The sequence below is a fragment of the Megascapheus bottae genome, chromosome 3, assembly GCF_031878675.1.
Source record: "Megascapheus bottae isolate mThoBot1 chromosome 3, mThoBot2.hap1, whole genome shotgun sequence".
Lineage (NCBI taxonomy): Eukaryota > Metazoa > Chordata > Mammalia > Rodentia > Geomyidae > Megascapheus > Megascapheus bottae.
In genome coordinates, this window is record NC_143511.1 from 71,392,087 (window position 1) to 71,407,209 (window position 15,123).

The 15,123-nt window shown below is 39.7% G+C and overlaps 1 protein-coding gene across 1 annotated transcript in view; it reads right to left on the minus strand.

Annotated features, from left to right (window-relative positions):
• Svep1 (sushi, von Willebrand factor type A, EGF and pentraxin domain containing 1) overlaps window positions 1-15,123 on the minus strand; it is a 152,536-nt gene that overhangs the window by 5,797 nt on the left and 131,616 nt on the right. The window contains exons 40-46 of the mRNA XM_090330416.1: window positions 13,977-14,132; window positions 12,698-12,761; window positions 10,391-10,564; window positions 9,484-9,660; window positions 4,710-4,880; window positions 2,429-2,524; window positions 419-514 (exon numbers count right to left, since the gene is read on the minus strand). Of these exons, the coding sequence (XP_090186542.1) occupies window positions 419-514; window positions 2,429-2,524; window positions 4,710-4,880; window positions 9,484-9,660; window positions 10,391-10,564; window positions 12,698-12,761; window positions 13,977-14,132 (934 nt within the window). The remainder of the gene's footprint in view (window positions 1-418; window positions 515-2,428; window positions 2,525-4,709; window positions 4,881-9,483; window positions 9,661-10,390; window positions 10,565-12,697; window positions 12,762-13,976; window positions 14,133-15,123) is intronic.

Below are 15,123 nucleotides of genomic sequence, written 5' to 3' on the forward strand. Positions count from 1 at the left end.
TCAACTATCAGGAGAAAACAGGAAGTGGAAGTGGAGCTGTGGTTCAAAGTGGAAGAGTGCTAGCCTTGAGTGAAAGAGCTCAGGGACTGCACCGAGGTCCAGAATTCAAACCCTATAGCCATCAAAAAATAAAAATAAAAGAAAGAAGAGGCAAAGTCAAGAAAGACTCAGTATCTGGAAAAATGGCACTAATATCTGAGATAAGGTGCTTCTAAATGGGCAGGACAGTTTGCAGGAGGGTTCAGGTTTGGGTGTATGAGAAGTATGCATAAATATCAAAGTGCTTTAAGAGTTCCCACAGTCTCTAAATTTAATCCCTAAAGATGTTTTTCGTTAGTGACATTCATGGGTAGTTCATTTTGGGCTTTGCATTGGATACCAGTAAACAAAATAAAGTAAACCCAAAGAGGAAGCCTACCTGTGTGACAGCGGGACCCAGTCCAACCAGCTGGGCAGTCACATTGGTAAGGCGCCACGCAGCGACCACCATTCAAACAGGGAAGAATGCATATTGCTAAAAATAAAAATAAAGAAGGTATTGGAAAGGATTTGATTAAGACATACATGCTCAGAGATATTCAAGTGCTCACAGAACACTTAGTCATCCAGGAGCGAAACCTTGCATGCCGCAGTAAAGAAGCCTCCAGTATGTGCTCTGCTTGTCAATAGCATCATGGGGAAAACACAAGTAAGGAAGTAAATCTGAATCCATGGCCATATGTAATTACTCTAATGCCAAATGACCCCTTTCAGTGAGAACACAGCGGAATCGATGCCTGCTAAGTGCTCCACTTTGACTCCTCACAAAACAATCCGGGTGATCTCCATGTCTTCTCATTTCAAATTTCCATTACAAATTACGTCAGATGCTCCGAGAGGATTTGCCTGCCTTGCAACTCTTCTCTGAGACTAAATATGAGAATGAGAATCAGATGAGCCATCTTGGAGGTTACTGTTCGTAATGTTTTAGTGGTGATGGAATAACTCTCATTTCCTTGAAACTGATGCTTTGTGGGGACTGAATCAGACCGCCCCTGTACTCTCCCCAGCCGACATTCCTCTTCCTAGAAGAGGCTGTTTAAAAGATGGGAACATTGTTGTCTTACTCCTCCAAGTATGGTGCTCTAACCAATAGTATTGAGCTCACGTAGGAGTTGGTTAGAAGTGCAGATTCTTAGGTCTGAACTCAGTTCTGCTGAAACAGACTCTATGGTTTAACAGTATCTTCCAGATGACCTCTGGGAATTCATGCTCAGTGAGGTAATAAGCAAGGCCTATGGTTGAGATACCTCAGAGAGATACTCCGAGTCCTTGTGCTCTCGGTTTTATGGCAGTTGAGCCCTTAGTAGAAAAGAATGATGAAGAAGTGGAAAGAAAAAAATGTGTTTCTTCATCTTTCTTAATCATTGTAGATATACTTGCTTTGGTGAGAGGCTAGCAGCCTAAAGTTTTGTTTTTTCCATTATTCAACTTCCTACATAGAATAGTTCAAAAGATCATATTTATGAAGTTGTGGTACTAAGACTTAGACTCAGGGCCTAGGTGTTGTCCCTTAGCTTTTTCACTCAAGGCTGGTGCTCTACCACATAAGCCACAGCTCTACATCTGGCATTTTATGATTAATTGGAGATCAGTCTTATTGAATTTCCTTCCCAGGCTGACTTTGAAGTATGATCCCAGATCTCAGCTTCTAGAGGGGCTAGGTATGATCCCATCAGCACTCAGATCTCATATTGATTAAGTTTTAGAGTCTGATTTTAGGGGAAAAAAACTGGCGTAGACCAATGGCCATTACATGAAGGATTCTCCATACACTATTCTTGATGAAATCGGGAAATATATTTGACCCTTAAATACTGAGATATTGAAGCACAGTACAGTTTAGTCATAAAAATACACCAAAAATACTAATTTTCTTTCCCCTGGTAAAGTGGACATATTTTTTATAAGAATTCTGTATTCATTTACCAAGCATTTCTACCTTCTTCTTTTCTTAATTAGTGGTATCACTGATAAAAGGTGACAGTGGGCTGCTAATATTCACAAAGTACAGTCTTATGCAATGCTGTGTATTTATACTAACTGCAGCAATGACTGCTGTAGATGAGGAGAGGGCTGTGAGACTCTACCATAAACTCCTTCCCAAGACAACTCTAGCAAATGCATGCCATGCATGCCAGGAGACACGTGACAATGATATTAGACAGTCCTGACAAGTATATATTCCCAGCCTTGTACATTCATGTATATGCTACATCTCCTGCAGCCCCCTTGGCGTTTTTAGATCAGGCTTGTATATTCTGGTCTGCTGTAAGGATTTAAGCCAATGGATTCCTTCCAACAGGAGACAGTTTCTAGGAATTCCCCCAACTCAGTGGCTTCCATAGAATTGTTCAGAATTCAGAGTAAAATTGAAGGGCAGACTCACGCTCTTCACAGAGACGCCCCATCCAGCCATCTGGGCAGAAGCATGCATTTGGGCGTTGGCAGACGCCTCCATTTTGACATGGGAATCGACAGACAGCTAGAAAGAGAACAGGATAACTCATAATTCTAGAGAATTCTGAAAGGACTGGGGTAGAAATCAGAACCGCTCATTTATAGTTCATAATATGTCCGTAAAGAGCAGAAGCAATATCAAGTCTCAAGAGGATATTTCAATTTACAAAGAGGTATAGGTTGTTATTAGATGTTACCATTGCAACTCCCTCGGTTTTACTGAGGCTATAATATAAAGATGAAATTTTGTATATGTTTAAGATTTACAACTTTCCAGGCATGGTAGTGCATGCCTGTAATTCTAGCTATCTGGAGGCAGAGGTAGAAGAATTGCAGTTTAAGGGTAACCTTGGCAAAAGCACGAAACTTTATTACAAACAACCAAAATGCAAAGGTTTGGAGTATGGATCAAATTATGAAGCAATTTCAACTTGATATCTTTCCTATATGCATATTGTGAAGTAATCATCAAATCGAGCTAAATACATACTTATCATTTCTTTCCCTCCTCCCTTCTTCCTCCTTCCTTTTATTCACTAGTCACAATGCATTAGATTGGTAGAATTTATTCATCTTGCATAATTAAAAATTATAGCCTTTGGCCAACGTCTCCCTATCTGACTCCCCATTTATCCCTCCCCACGACTGCATCCTTTACATCTAAGTTTGACTACTTTTACCTTCAATGTATCAGAAAGATCATAACACGTTTGTCTTTTTGTGCCTGGCTTATTAGCATATATTCACTAGATGCTGGTGCACACAACAGAATTTCTTTTTTTTTTAATTCAAAAATTGAATAATATTACACACACACACACACACACACACACACACACACACACACATTTCTCTTTGCTCTAATCCTTTCTTGTTTAGCATCCATTTCCGTCTTCAGAACTTAGTTCAAATGACTCTTGTCTGGGAACCATTCCTGACACATCTCTCAAGTCCCAGGCACACAAGCCATGACTTTCCTCCTCCTTATTCCTCAGCATCTCCAAACTCAACCCTCTACCATGTGCACCCTCAGATCAACAGATCCCCTGTCACCTCTGTGGCAGCTATCTGTGACCACATGTGTCTATCAGGAGGATCTCTACTTACATTGTATACTCAATGTGCGTGCGTGTGTGCATGTGCGTGTGTGCGTGTGTGCGTGAGTGTGTGTGTGTGTGTGTGTGTGTGTGTGTGTGTGTGTGTGTGTGTGTGTGTGTGTTTTAGTATTGGGGCTTGATCTCATGGACAGAGTGTTGTGTTCCTGAGCTTTTTTTCCCCCTCAAGACTGCTAATCTACAACTTGAAGAACACCTTTAATTAAGTAGAGGTAAGAGTCTCATAGACTTCCTGCCCAAGCTGGCTTTGAACTGTGCTCTACTTTAAAGCTGGTTTTCAAGTGTTATCAGCCCGAGTACCTGGAATTACAGGTGTGAGCCACTGGAACCCAACTGTACTTACATGTTTCTAAAAATACATTTTTTTGTTAAAAATTTTTGTGTTTCAAGGCTGATTTGGGCAGGCTGCTCTGCTGGGTTTTCTCATATCTTCTAGGACATTTTGTAGTTTTGTAGAAACTCCAAGGTTAAGTCCTAAAACCTTCTCCTTGTCTGTAGAGTAGTAAATATCCTCTGGTGATTGAGCTAAGCCAGGTGAGAGGAAGAAGTCATTCCTTCTAGTGGGATGGTCTGTAAACCCGGGCTACCCTGGAGTTGTAGTGTGAATCCCAGCTTCATGGGGTTACCAGCATAGTTCTCATCTCTCAGGAAATATATGTAGGACAAATGAAACAATTCTTAGGATTTTTTAAAATGACACTTGGATAGCTGGGCTTTTTGTGTGTCAGTACTGGCCTTGAACGCAGAGCCTGGTGCTGTCCCTGAGATTTTGTGCTCAAGGTTAGTTCTCTACCACTTGACCCACAGCTCTACTTGTGACTTTTTGCTGCGTTAATTGGAGAAAAGTATCTCATGGACTTCCCTGCCTTGACTGGCTTTGAACTGGGATCCTTAGGTCTCATCTTCTTGAGTAGCTAGGATTACAGTCCTGAACCGCTGATGCCTGGCTTCCTTTTTTCCATTTTGACACACATATTAAAAAGGAATTGAAAGGAAAACTGAAGCAGCATGCATAGTAATTGTCGGTTATATTGGATTCCCATATACATTTCCCCACAGGATCATTAAGAAGTAAGTGTTTATGTATTTTATTACCTCTACAAATAGGGGGTGATGTCCACGTTCCATTTTCTAGGCAAACACTCCTGAGGGAGCCCTCCAGCATGTAGCCACTGTAGCACGAGTAGGTGATCATGTCCCCATACTGGTGATGGATGCCTCGAGCAATAGCATTTTCTACATGTGCTGGTGGGCCACAGGAGATTTCTACAGGCAAACAAAGCCATAATTACACCTATGCGACTAAGCCTGCTGGAGATCACAAACTCACTTCTAAGACTGAACCAAAAAGCAAAGATAAAATACATCAAGGAAACATTTTCACCCACCTAGTATCTAGAGTAGTAGCAACTAAAAGAATAATCTGTTGTGATTGAGAAAAACTGGACAGAGAAAGATCTAGGGATATCTGTTTTCTTATTCAAATCTTAAAGGTGAACCATTTTAACACATTCGTTTTCTTCTTTATAACACTGTAAAGCAGTGGTGCTCTACTCTGGGGATCTATATTAGAATGAATGACATATGTTATACTTTTTATTTTTGACAGTCCTGGGGCTTGAATTCTGGGCCTGGGTGCTGTCCCTGAGCTTGTTTTGCTCAAGGCTAGTACTTTACCACTTGAGCCACAGCTCCACTTCTAGCTTTTACTGAGTAGTTTATTGGAGATTGGAGTCTCACAGATTTTCCTGCCTGGGCTGGCTTTGAATTGCAATCCTCAGATCTCAGCCTCCTGAGTAATTAGGATTACAAGCGTGAGCCACTGGCACCTGGTTTATTTTGTGGATTTTATGGGACGCCTTAATATAATCAAACTTATTTTGGGGTGGACCACAGTCAGGGACTGGATTGGAGTCAAGATATTAAACAGTATCCAGTATAAGTCTCACTCTTTTCTATCCAAGGTGGATAGAAAAAAAGAAGAATCCGGGCACTTGTGACTCATGCCTATAGTGCTAACTACTCTGGAGGCTGAGATCTGAGCATCAAGGCTCAAAGTCAGCCCAGGCACAATAGTCATGAGACTCTTATCTCCAGTTAACTACCAGAAAACCAGAATTGATGCTGTGGCTCAAGTGGTAGAGTACTAGCCTTGAGCTGAAGAGTGCCTATGCCCAGAGATCAAGCCCTGAACTAACCAGGGCTTGCGGGGGATGTGGGGAGAAGAAAAAGCTACTTCTTGGTTTAGACAAATAGGGAAAGACAAATACACAATTCATCCTTATGAAGCTGTATGGTACCATACTATGGAGACACTGAGCCCAAATTCTATAGTACTCGGTTATCTGGAGTAAAAAAAAAAAAGAAAATCAACCTTGATACAAAAGGCCATATAGTAGGACGCTGAATGAAAGGATCTCTAGGATATAGACTCATAAGCCATATAATGAATGATTGTTGTTCTTAAGGTACTATGTTATCTCTCATCTCTTTTGCTGTCCCTTGGTTATCTCATATTGTTACAGTATCTCACTTTGTTACCTGATATATCAGATATATTTGTATTTGGTTATTTGAAATTGGATAGGGAAGGGGAGAAAACAAGATGAGGGGTGGGGGTTGGGGGGGAGGGAAATGGGGACCAAGACATGTGAAAGGGTATCAATGTATGGGAATTAATGCACCATCTATCTGGCAAATATCATCTAACCCTTCTATTAATTACAATAATAAATATATGAAAAAAAAGAAAATCAACTTTCTAATGATGCAGTAGGCTAACTAGTTAAAAACTAAGGACTTTGGGGTACTTGATATTTCTTCCTAACTATAGACATTTGTTCATCATTTATTTACTTATTTTTATTGTTTTATTATTTTAACTTTTTTGTTGGTTGTGGGGCTTAAACCAGCACCAGGGCCCTGTTCCTGATCTTTTTAGCTCAAGGCTAGAACTCTACCACTTTGAGCCATAGCACCATTTCCAGTTTCTTGGTGGTTAATTGGAGATAAGCCTCTCACAGACTGGCTTTAGACATCTACCCTCAAATCTCAGCCTCCTGAGTAGCTAGGATAATAGGCATGAGCTACTGTGCCTGGCTCATCTATTTATTTTTAACCAACATCCGAAGACAGGAAGTAGTCACAGGCAAGATATTGCCATGGAGCTGTCACAAAGACCTACTTTCTTCAGCTAAAAGTCCCACCTTCTAAAGTTCATAGTTTATTCCACCCCATATAGTAACACCAGCTGAGGACCAAATATGAGCCTGGAGGGCACTTTTCATAGTCAAGTCATAATAATCTTCATCAATAACACTCAGGGACTTAATAGAAATGCAAATTCTCAGGTCTCACCCAGACCTACTAAATCAGAAATCCAGGACTGGCCGCTAGCTATCTAAGGCTCTAAAAAGCTCTCTAGGTGCTTCTGGTAGAAGCTCAAGTTGAGAACTATTCTAGAATTTGTACTGGTAAAGCATGTCAGCCTATAAAATAATAGCTTGACTCGTTGGCACAGGTCAAAACTTCATAAATAAAGATCCAGAAACACAACAAATCAAAGAAGAGCTAGATAAATGAGACTGCATTAAACTGCAGAGTTCTGCATGTCAAAGGGCATAGCCAGCAAGATAAATAGAAAGCCCACAGATTGGGAAAAGATCTTCACCAGCTATGCAACAGACAAGGGCCTCATATCAAAAATATACTTAGAGCTCAAAAATTGACACCACCCACCAAAACCAAATCCTTAAAGAAACAACCACCCATTAATAAGTGGGCTAAACCCATTTGTAAGGAAATGGAAAGACTTAGAAAAAATCATATTAAGTGAAGTAAGCCAGACTCAAAGGAACATAGGCTCAATGGTTTCCTTCATTTGTCATAATCAGTAGAAACCTTGAGCTCTTCTAGCAGAGATTTGCAATAGAGCAAAACCTAGATACATAGGTCATACAGTATGTCGCTAAATGAAAGGACCTCTAGGATATAGAAACCAAAGCCATATAATGAGTGATTGTTGTCCTTAATGTACTATGTTATCTCTCATCTCTTTTGCCATCCCTTGGTTATCTCATATTGTTACAGTATTTCACTTTGTTATCTGATATATTGGATATATGTATATTTGGTTATTTGAAATTGGATAGGGAAGGGGGAAAACAAAATGAGGGGTGGGAGTGGGAGGAAGGGAAATGGGGACGAAGACATGAGAAAGGGTATCAATGTATGTGAAGTAATGCACCTTCTATCTGGCAAATATTATGTAACCCTTCTATTAATTACAATAAAAATATATGAAAAAATAAGTGGGCTAAATAATTAAAAAGAGTCTTCTCTGGAGAGGAAATAAGAATAGCCAATAGACACACGTAGAAATGTTCAACAACTCCGGCCATAAAAGAAATGCAAAAGCCCACACTTGTAATCCTAGCTACTCAGGAGGCTAAAATCTGAGGATCATGATTTGAAGCCAGTTTAGGTAAGAAAGTTTATGAGACTCTTATCTCCAATTAACCATTCAAAACCATAAGTGGTGAGGTGGCTCAGGTGGTAGAGCACAAAGAGGCTCAGGGACAGCACTCAAGCCCTGAGTTCAAGCTCCACATCAACAACAAAAAAGAAAGGAAGGAAGGAAAAATGAAAGAAAAAGATAAAGAAAATGCAAATCAAAACTACATTGGGATTCTACCTCACCCCAGTTAAAATGGCCATTATCAGAAAATAAGTAATAACAGATGCTAGCCAGATGTAGCCAAAAGAGAATACTATACAGTTGGTGGGAATTGTAAACTGGTCCAGCCACTCTGGGTAGCAGTTGTGTAGGTTCTTCAAAAGACTAAACACAGAGCTCCCCTAGGACCCAGCAATCCCATTCCTGGACATTTTACAAATAAGGCCACACTAAAGCTACCAGCATAACTATGCTCATTGCAGCATTATTTACTGTAGCTAAGATACAGAATCAACCCAGATGCCCCTCAGTAATGAATGAATCAAGAAAATGTGGTATACACATTGGAATTTTATGCTTTTATCAGAAAGAATGATATCGCTCCATTTGTAAGGAAATGAAAAGATGGAAAAAATAATATTAAGTGAAGTAAGCAGACCCAAAGAAACACAGGTTTCATGGTTTCCCTCATTTTGTAATAATTAGTGTATGCCTAGGATAGTCCTAGCAGAAGGTCACAATATCCCAATAGCTATGTATATGACTAATCAAAATTATCTCTATGATATGGAAACAAGAGGTTTTTTTTTCTTTTTGTGATTGCTTTCTTTCTTTCTTTTTTCTGTTTTCAGTTATTTCTTTTGTCTTCCTTTTTTTTCCTCCATGATTACTTCTTTCTTGTACATAACTTTACATGGTTTGGGGACGGGAAAGGGGGATCACAGAAATGGTGGGACAATAGGCAAACCAATGCAATAACCATACTCACTGGATATTATGTTGGAAATGAACTTTACAACTTGAGGGGGAAGGGAGTTGAGGGGAAGGGAAATCTGGAGAAGAGGAGAAAGGGGATAACACTTTCAAAAGAAATGTACTCATTATCATCTTTACAATAAAATAAAATAAGCATTTGTGGCAGTATGGAGAAAAATATATCTTCAATTTAAATTCTTCCTTATTTTTGGAAGAGTACATTTGTAAATTTGCTCTGTCATTGTGGTCAAATAGGTTTTAGCTTAGTTCTGGGAAGTATTTTGTTCCCACAATGTTTGGTATTTAAAGAACTTTCTTGAGTGTTAAACATTAAAGTAGAAGACAGCTGAGCATTGAGTTCTTTCATGGAACATAATTTCACAGGATGGGAGAATACCCCACAGTAAGTGGCTCACTGGGTCCTCTTTGTTGACTTACTTTCACACTTGGCACTTGTCTGTGTCCATGTCTCATCTGGATTGCAGGTGATGACTCCTTGTCCTTTGAGTAGGAAGCCTTCCCTACACTTGATGGATACATTCTGATCAACATAGAACTCCTTTTCAGAAAGGACAGCATTCTCAGGAATCACGAAAGGGACAGGGCATGGATTTGCTGTTCAAAGAAAAGAAAATTTGGATAGATATTTCTCCTCTTTCTAATTTATTTTTTGAAGGCAGAGTTGATTCCTAAGGAGAGAATTTTTCAAGTTGATATGAGCTTTAAGGCACATACAACTTATATACAGCTTTGTTTTGAATCCACATGGAGTTACTGAGAAGTGACATTGACCAAGATGCACTGTCTTCATAAACTACTGTGTTAAGTGGCAACTCCTATGTAAAACTACTTAAAGATACTAACACAAAAAAGATAAAATCAGATAAGATCTGGAAATACCGAATTATTTAAGTACGACCACAAAATCCTGAAGTTCTAAGATGTCAAGTTAAATAATCTAAAATGACTCACATCATTATTTTAGAGTTTTTTTTGATCAGCATTAGGAAACAAAGGTATACTAGCAATAAAAATGCATTAAGTAAATCATGATGAGTGGGGGGGGGGAGAGGGAAATGGGGACCATGTCATGAGAAAGGGTATCAATGTATGTGAAGTAATGCACCTTCTATCTGGTGAATATAATGTAACCCTTCTATTAATTACAATAAAAAATAAAAAATGCATTAAGTCTTCCCTTATTATTGGAGAAATATTAAGAACATAGGAATTGCTTTCTTCGGGACTATCTCGCTCATCTGTAGAGCTTCCTCTCTATGTGAGACAAGCAGGAAGCTAGGAGTGAAGCTGATGGGATTCAAACCTCTCTAAAGTCAACACACACGTTTGCAGAGAGGAACTGAGTGGCTCCAGGTTCCGTTTTCTGTGCAGTACGCCTCCAGTGGCCCTTCTAGGCTGTAGCCTCGGTGGCAAGAGTAGAATACCCGGGATTCCCCTGTGCTGTTTTCCACCACAGCGTTGCCATTCAGAAACTCAGCTGGAGCTTCACATCTGCTTTCTAAAAGGAAGAACAGAAGCCATATGCAGACTGCTTCCCCAAATCCTCTTTCCTTCTTTTGTTGTAACAGCCAGAGGTACTCAGTACATTATGTGTGTGTGTGTATACATACATAGGTATGTATATATATGTGTTTATATATAGACATATCTGTCTATATACACATACATATTCATATATTACATACACATACATAATGTACATATTTATTTTAATATATGTATACATATATACATATAGAATTGTACAATGTATGTAAAATATTGTGGTCTACTCCTGTGTGAGACAGTGAAACTCACTGATGGAAGAATATAACAAGATTTGTAAGTACTTAATAAATACATTGTCACTTATAAAGACTTCTATTTTGTTCTATTTATTTCAGCTGTCTGCATGTTGTTAATAATATTGGGGATAGTGGAAGGTCTGTGTGAACAGGTGGGTGAAATAAAAAGAACGCTATTAAACTGCAACTGCAGTTCAAAAATTCTCATGTACTACCACAGTAAATCTGTATAACACTTGGGTAATAAAGTCCTGGTAGGGGCCGATAGTTTGGCCTAGTGGTAGAGTGCTTGCCCCAGTATGCAGAAGACCCGGGTTCAATTCCTCAGTACCACATACATAGAAAAAGCCAAAAATGGTGCTGTGGCTCAAGCGGCAGAGTGCTAGCCTTGAGGAAAAAGCCCAAGGACAGTGCTCAGATCCTTAGTTCAATCCCTAGAACTGGCAAAAAAAACAAAACAAAACAAAAACCAGGTAAAAAGATAAAGACCGGATGCCCAATTAAGTCTGAATATCCACTTCATGTATAACAGATATATTTTAGGTAGAAGTATGTCTCAAAGATTTTTGGGGACTTATATTAAAATTGTTCTTCATTTGAAATTTAAATTTAAAAGTGCTCTGTATTTTTTCTTAAACCTGAGATTATTTCAATTAGTGGTTGAAGATAAACAAGTCCCAGAGACATTAAATAATTTGGTCAAGGTCACACTGCCTGTGGGGAGAGGGTAAGCAAAATATGACAGGGAAGTATGAAAAATGAGGAAGCATGAACTTGGGGAAAAAGGGAATAAAAGACATCGGATATGGTTCATATTTTCACATATGAGATTACGTCATAGTTATATGAGTTTTTTTTGGCCAGGCCTGAGCACTGTCCTTGGGCTTTCCTCAAGGCTAGAGTTCTACCACTTGAGCCACAGCACCACTTTTGGCTTTTTCTATGTATGTGATCCTGAGGAATTGAACCCAGGTCTTTGTGCATGCTAGGCAAGTACTCTACCACTAGGCCACGTTCCTGGTCTGAGTTATATGTTATATGAGTTTTAAGAACTAAAGATAGCCACTTCTCTACTGAATTGTAACCATACAATATGGATGAGCCCAGAGGGATAGAGGCACCATTGTGTCAGCTCAGCTACTAACTTGTTTTCTGAGGCTGGGTAGGACGCTTCAAGTCCTACCCACTGAGTAAATGCAGCAACTGGAGTAACCTCCTTTGGTCCTTTCATTTGTCAATAGAAGGGACAGGAAGAGTCTGTCGAAGAGGCCCTTCCAGTCTGAGAACTGGATGATTCCACCAGAATGGTAATTAAAAAGCTGGCCACTTGTAACAGTTGAAACTTTTGTCTTTAATGTTTCATTGTCTTTGGGCAGACAAAGCAAAGGGGGTACTGACTGGGAATCAACCCATGTGAATTAGTCTATACGCAATAATCCACATAGATTGTGAATATTCACTCATGGCCATCCTGGAAGCACGTTAAAAAGATGCCCAAGTTGGCCAGTATTGCACTGGGAGGCAGCAGCTCTCAGCTTCCTAATTCATATGTATTGGAGGTGATGCCCCTCCATACGTATTTAAGTATAATCACCAGTCTCTAAATGAAGTTTATTTTCCAGGGCCAGGCATCTTGTGCTGTGTTCCATGTAGTCTCTAATGTCTACTCTAAGTTTTGACACATTATTGGTTTGGTCCCCTTGAGCAAAATCTCTTATATTTTTAGAGTTGGTTTGAAAACTTGTTTTCAAATTACAAGGCTGATATACTAAACAGTTCTAGCACATGGCTATTTTGTGTCCTGAACATCAATGTAGGGACCACTAGGTGTTTTTTCTTGAACTTACTTTTGCAGGTCGCTGCCCCTCCACTCCACTGTCTGTTCTCCTGACAGATTCGTTGTCTGTTCCCCTGTGAAGCAATGAAAGGTCATGGACAAGAAAAGAATTCTGTCCTAGAAAGACAATAAGAGCATGCAAAGCAATGTAGTTGCAGACTCAAATGCTCAGCACTGAGAACAGTAAGGAAATATGCTAAATGACCGTAGTGTAAAGGACAGGTATAGTTTCTCAAAAATGCATCATCAAATTACTTCAAAATTCATCCTTGGCAGATTCCTTTCCTTTCTTCCTTCCCTTTCTTTCCCTTCCTTTTCCTGCCCTTTCCTTCCCTTTCCCTCTTTCTCTCTTTCCTTCCTTCCTTCCTTCCTTCCTTCCTTCCTTCCTTCCTTCCTTCCTTCCTTCGTTCCTCTTCCTTCCTTCTTTCCTTCCTTCTTCCTTCCTTCCCCTTTTCTTTCCTTTCCTTTCCCTTCCCTTCCTTTTCCCTTCCCTTTCCCTCCCTCCCTCCCTCTCTCCTTTCCTTCTTTCCTTCCTTCCTTCTTTCCTTCCTTCCTTCCTTTCTTCCTTCCTTCCTTCCTTCCTTCCTTCCTTCCTTTCTTCCTTCCTTCCTTCCTTCCTTCCTTCCTTCCTTCCTTCCTTCCTTCCTTCCTTCCTTCTTTCCTTTCTTCCTTCCTCTCTCATTTTCTGTTGTATAAACAAAGGCAAATACAGGTGCAGAGGGAGAAAGGCAGTTCCCTGATATCCCTCATCCAGCAGACCAGAGAGCCGTAACAGAGGTCTATTAAGACTAAGACCCCCTGCCCCTCTTTTTTTTGCCAGTGCTGGGGCTTGAACTCAGGGCCTGAGCACTATCCTTGGGCTTTTTCAAGGCCAGAGCTCTATCACTTGAGTCACAGTACTATTTCTGGCTTTTTCTATATATGTAGGCCTGAGGAATTGAACCCAAGTCTTCGTGTACGCTAGGCAAGCACTCTCCCAGTAGGCCAAACTCCCGGACCCTAGGAAATGTACTTATTTTTTTTGCTGGTTGTGAGGCTTGAACTCAGGGCCTGGGCACTGTCCCTGTACTCCTCTGTGCTCAAGGCTAGCGCTCTACCACTTGAGCCACAGCACCACTGATGCTGAGGGCTTCATGCATGCAAGGCAAGCACTCCACCACTAAGTGTATAAGGCAACAAAATATAATGGATATTTTTAGGAACAAGTTGGTAAAGTAAATTTGTGCTAATACTAAAAATAATCCTGAGTTTATAGTAAGGCAAATTAATTCCAGTTAAACAATCTGTACCTCTAATTCATAGCCAGGCTCACACTGATAAGTAATTGTGCTTTCAAAGCTGTAATTACTGCCAATCACATATCCATGCTCTGGGCTTTCAGGATGTCCACAAGACACTGGAATGCAGGAGTCATCAGAAAATGGTGGTGCCCACGTACCATCAAGCTAGGCAACAAACAAGTTATAAGTTATAGTTAGGAATGAGAGAAGTTTGCTAATATTGGTAAGCGGCCAAATCAGAGTCAAGAAGATCCAGAGTTTAGTCCTAATTCTGTTACTGATTATTGCTCTAAACATGTGCTGATATCATTTTTTTTCCTTTTACATTTTTTTCTGATACTGGGGCTTGAACTCAGAGCCTTAAGTTCTTGCTTGACTTTTTTGTTCATGAACTGACACTCTAATACTGGAGCCACGCCTCCATTTCTGGCTTTGTGCTGGTTGTCTGGAGATAAGAGGCTTGTGAATTTGCCTAGCCTGTGCTGGCTGCAAGCCAAAATTCTCAGATTTAGGATAACAAGTAGTAGCCACAGGTACTAATACTTGTAATTTTCTTCCACACAGAGTCCACTTAGAAATCAAGAACACCAATCAGTATGCTTTCATTGTAATTCTCAAGGGCTGGATAGTTGACATAAACAATCCATGATATATTTCAATGCACCCTTTATATTCTATATAATTTTATATTTTAAAGTTTCTGAGAAACAGCATCTTTTAGACATTCTACACAAAGTTTAAAAAATGATTTCCTTTTCTGCACCCCAACACAAATACTTGAAAATAACATCACTTATTATTGAAGAAATCATAAAGTAAAAAAGAATATTTTCTTTAAATATGTTTTTTTCTGTCATCACCTTGTCAGAGTTCTTTTTAGCCTTGTAGTTGGGTAAAGTAAGGCACATACAGATGCTTCTCTCTGAGGGTGTTACTGTATTACCAACTGATACGTATATACTTCTGTCCACTATTCCTAACCCATAATTTCCTCCCTAAGGCAAGACATAGAAAGCAGATTTTTTCTTCCCAAAGTGAGCCACAGACACTCTAATTTTTCCCTGCCTTTCTATTTTGGAGTTGTCCTTAAAGATATCCTTTGACCCACTTTGTCTGAAAGTAGCTCATAAGATCCCCAATTTCAGAAGGGGTGTTT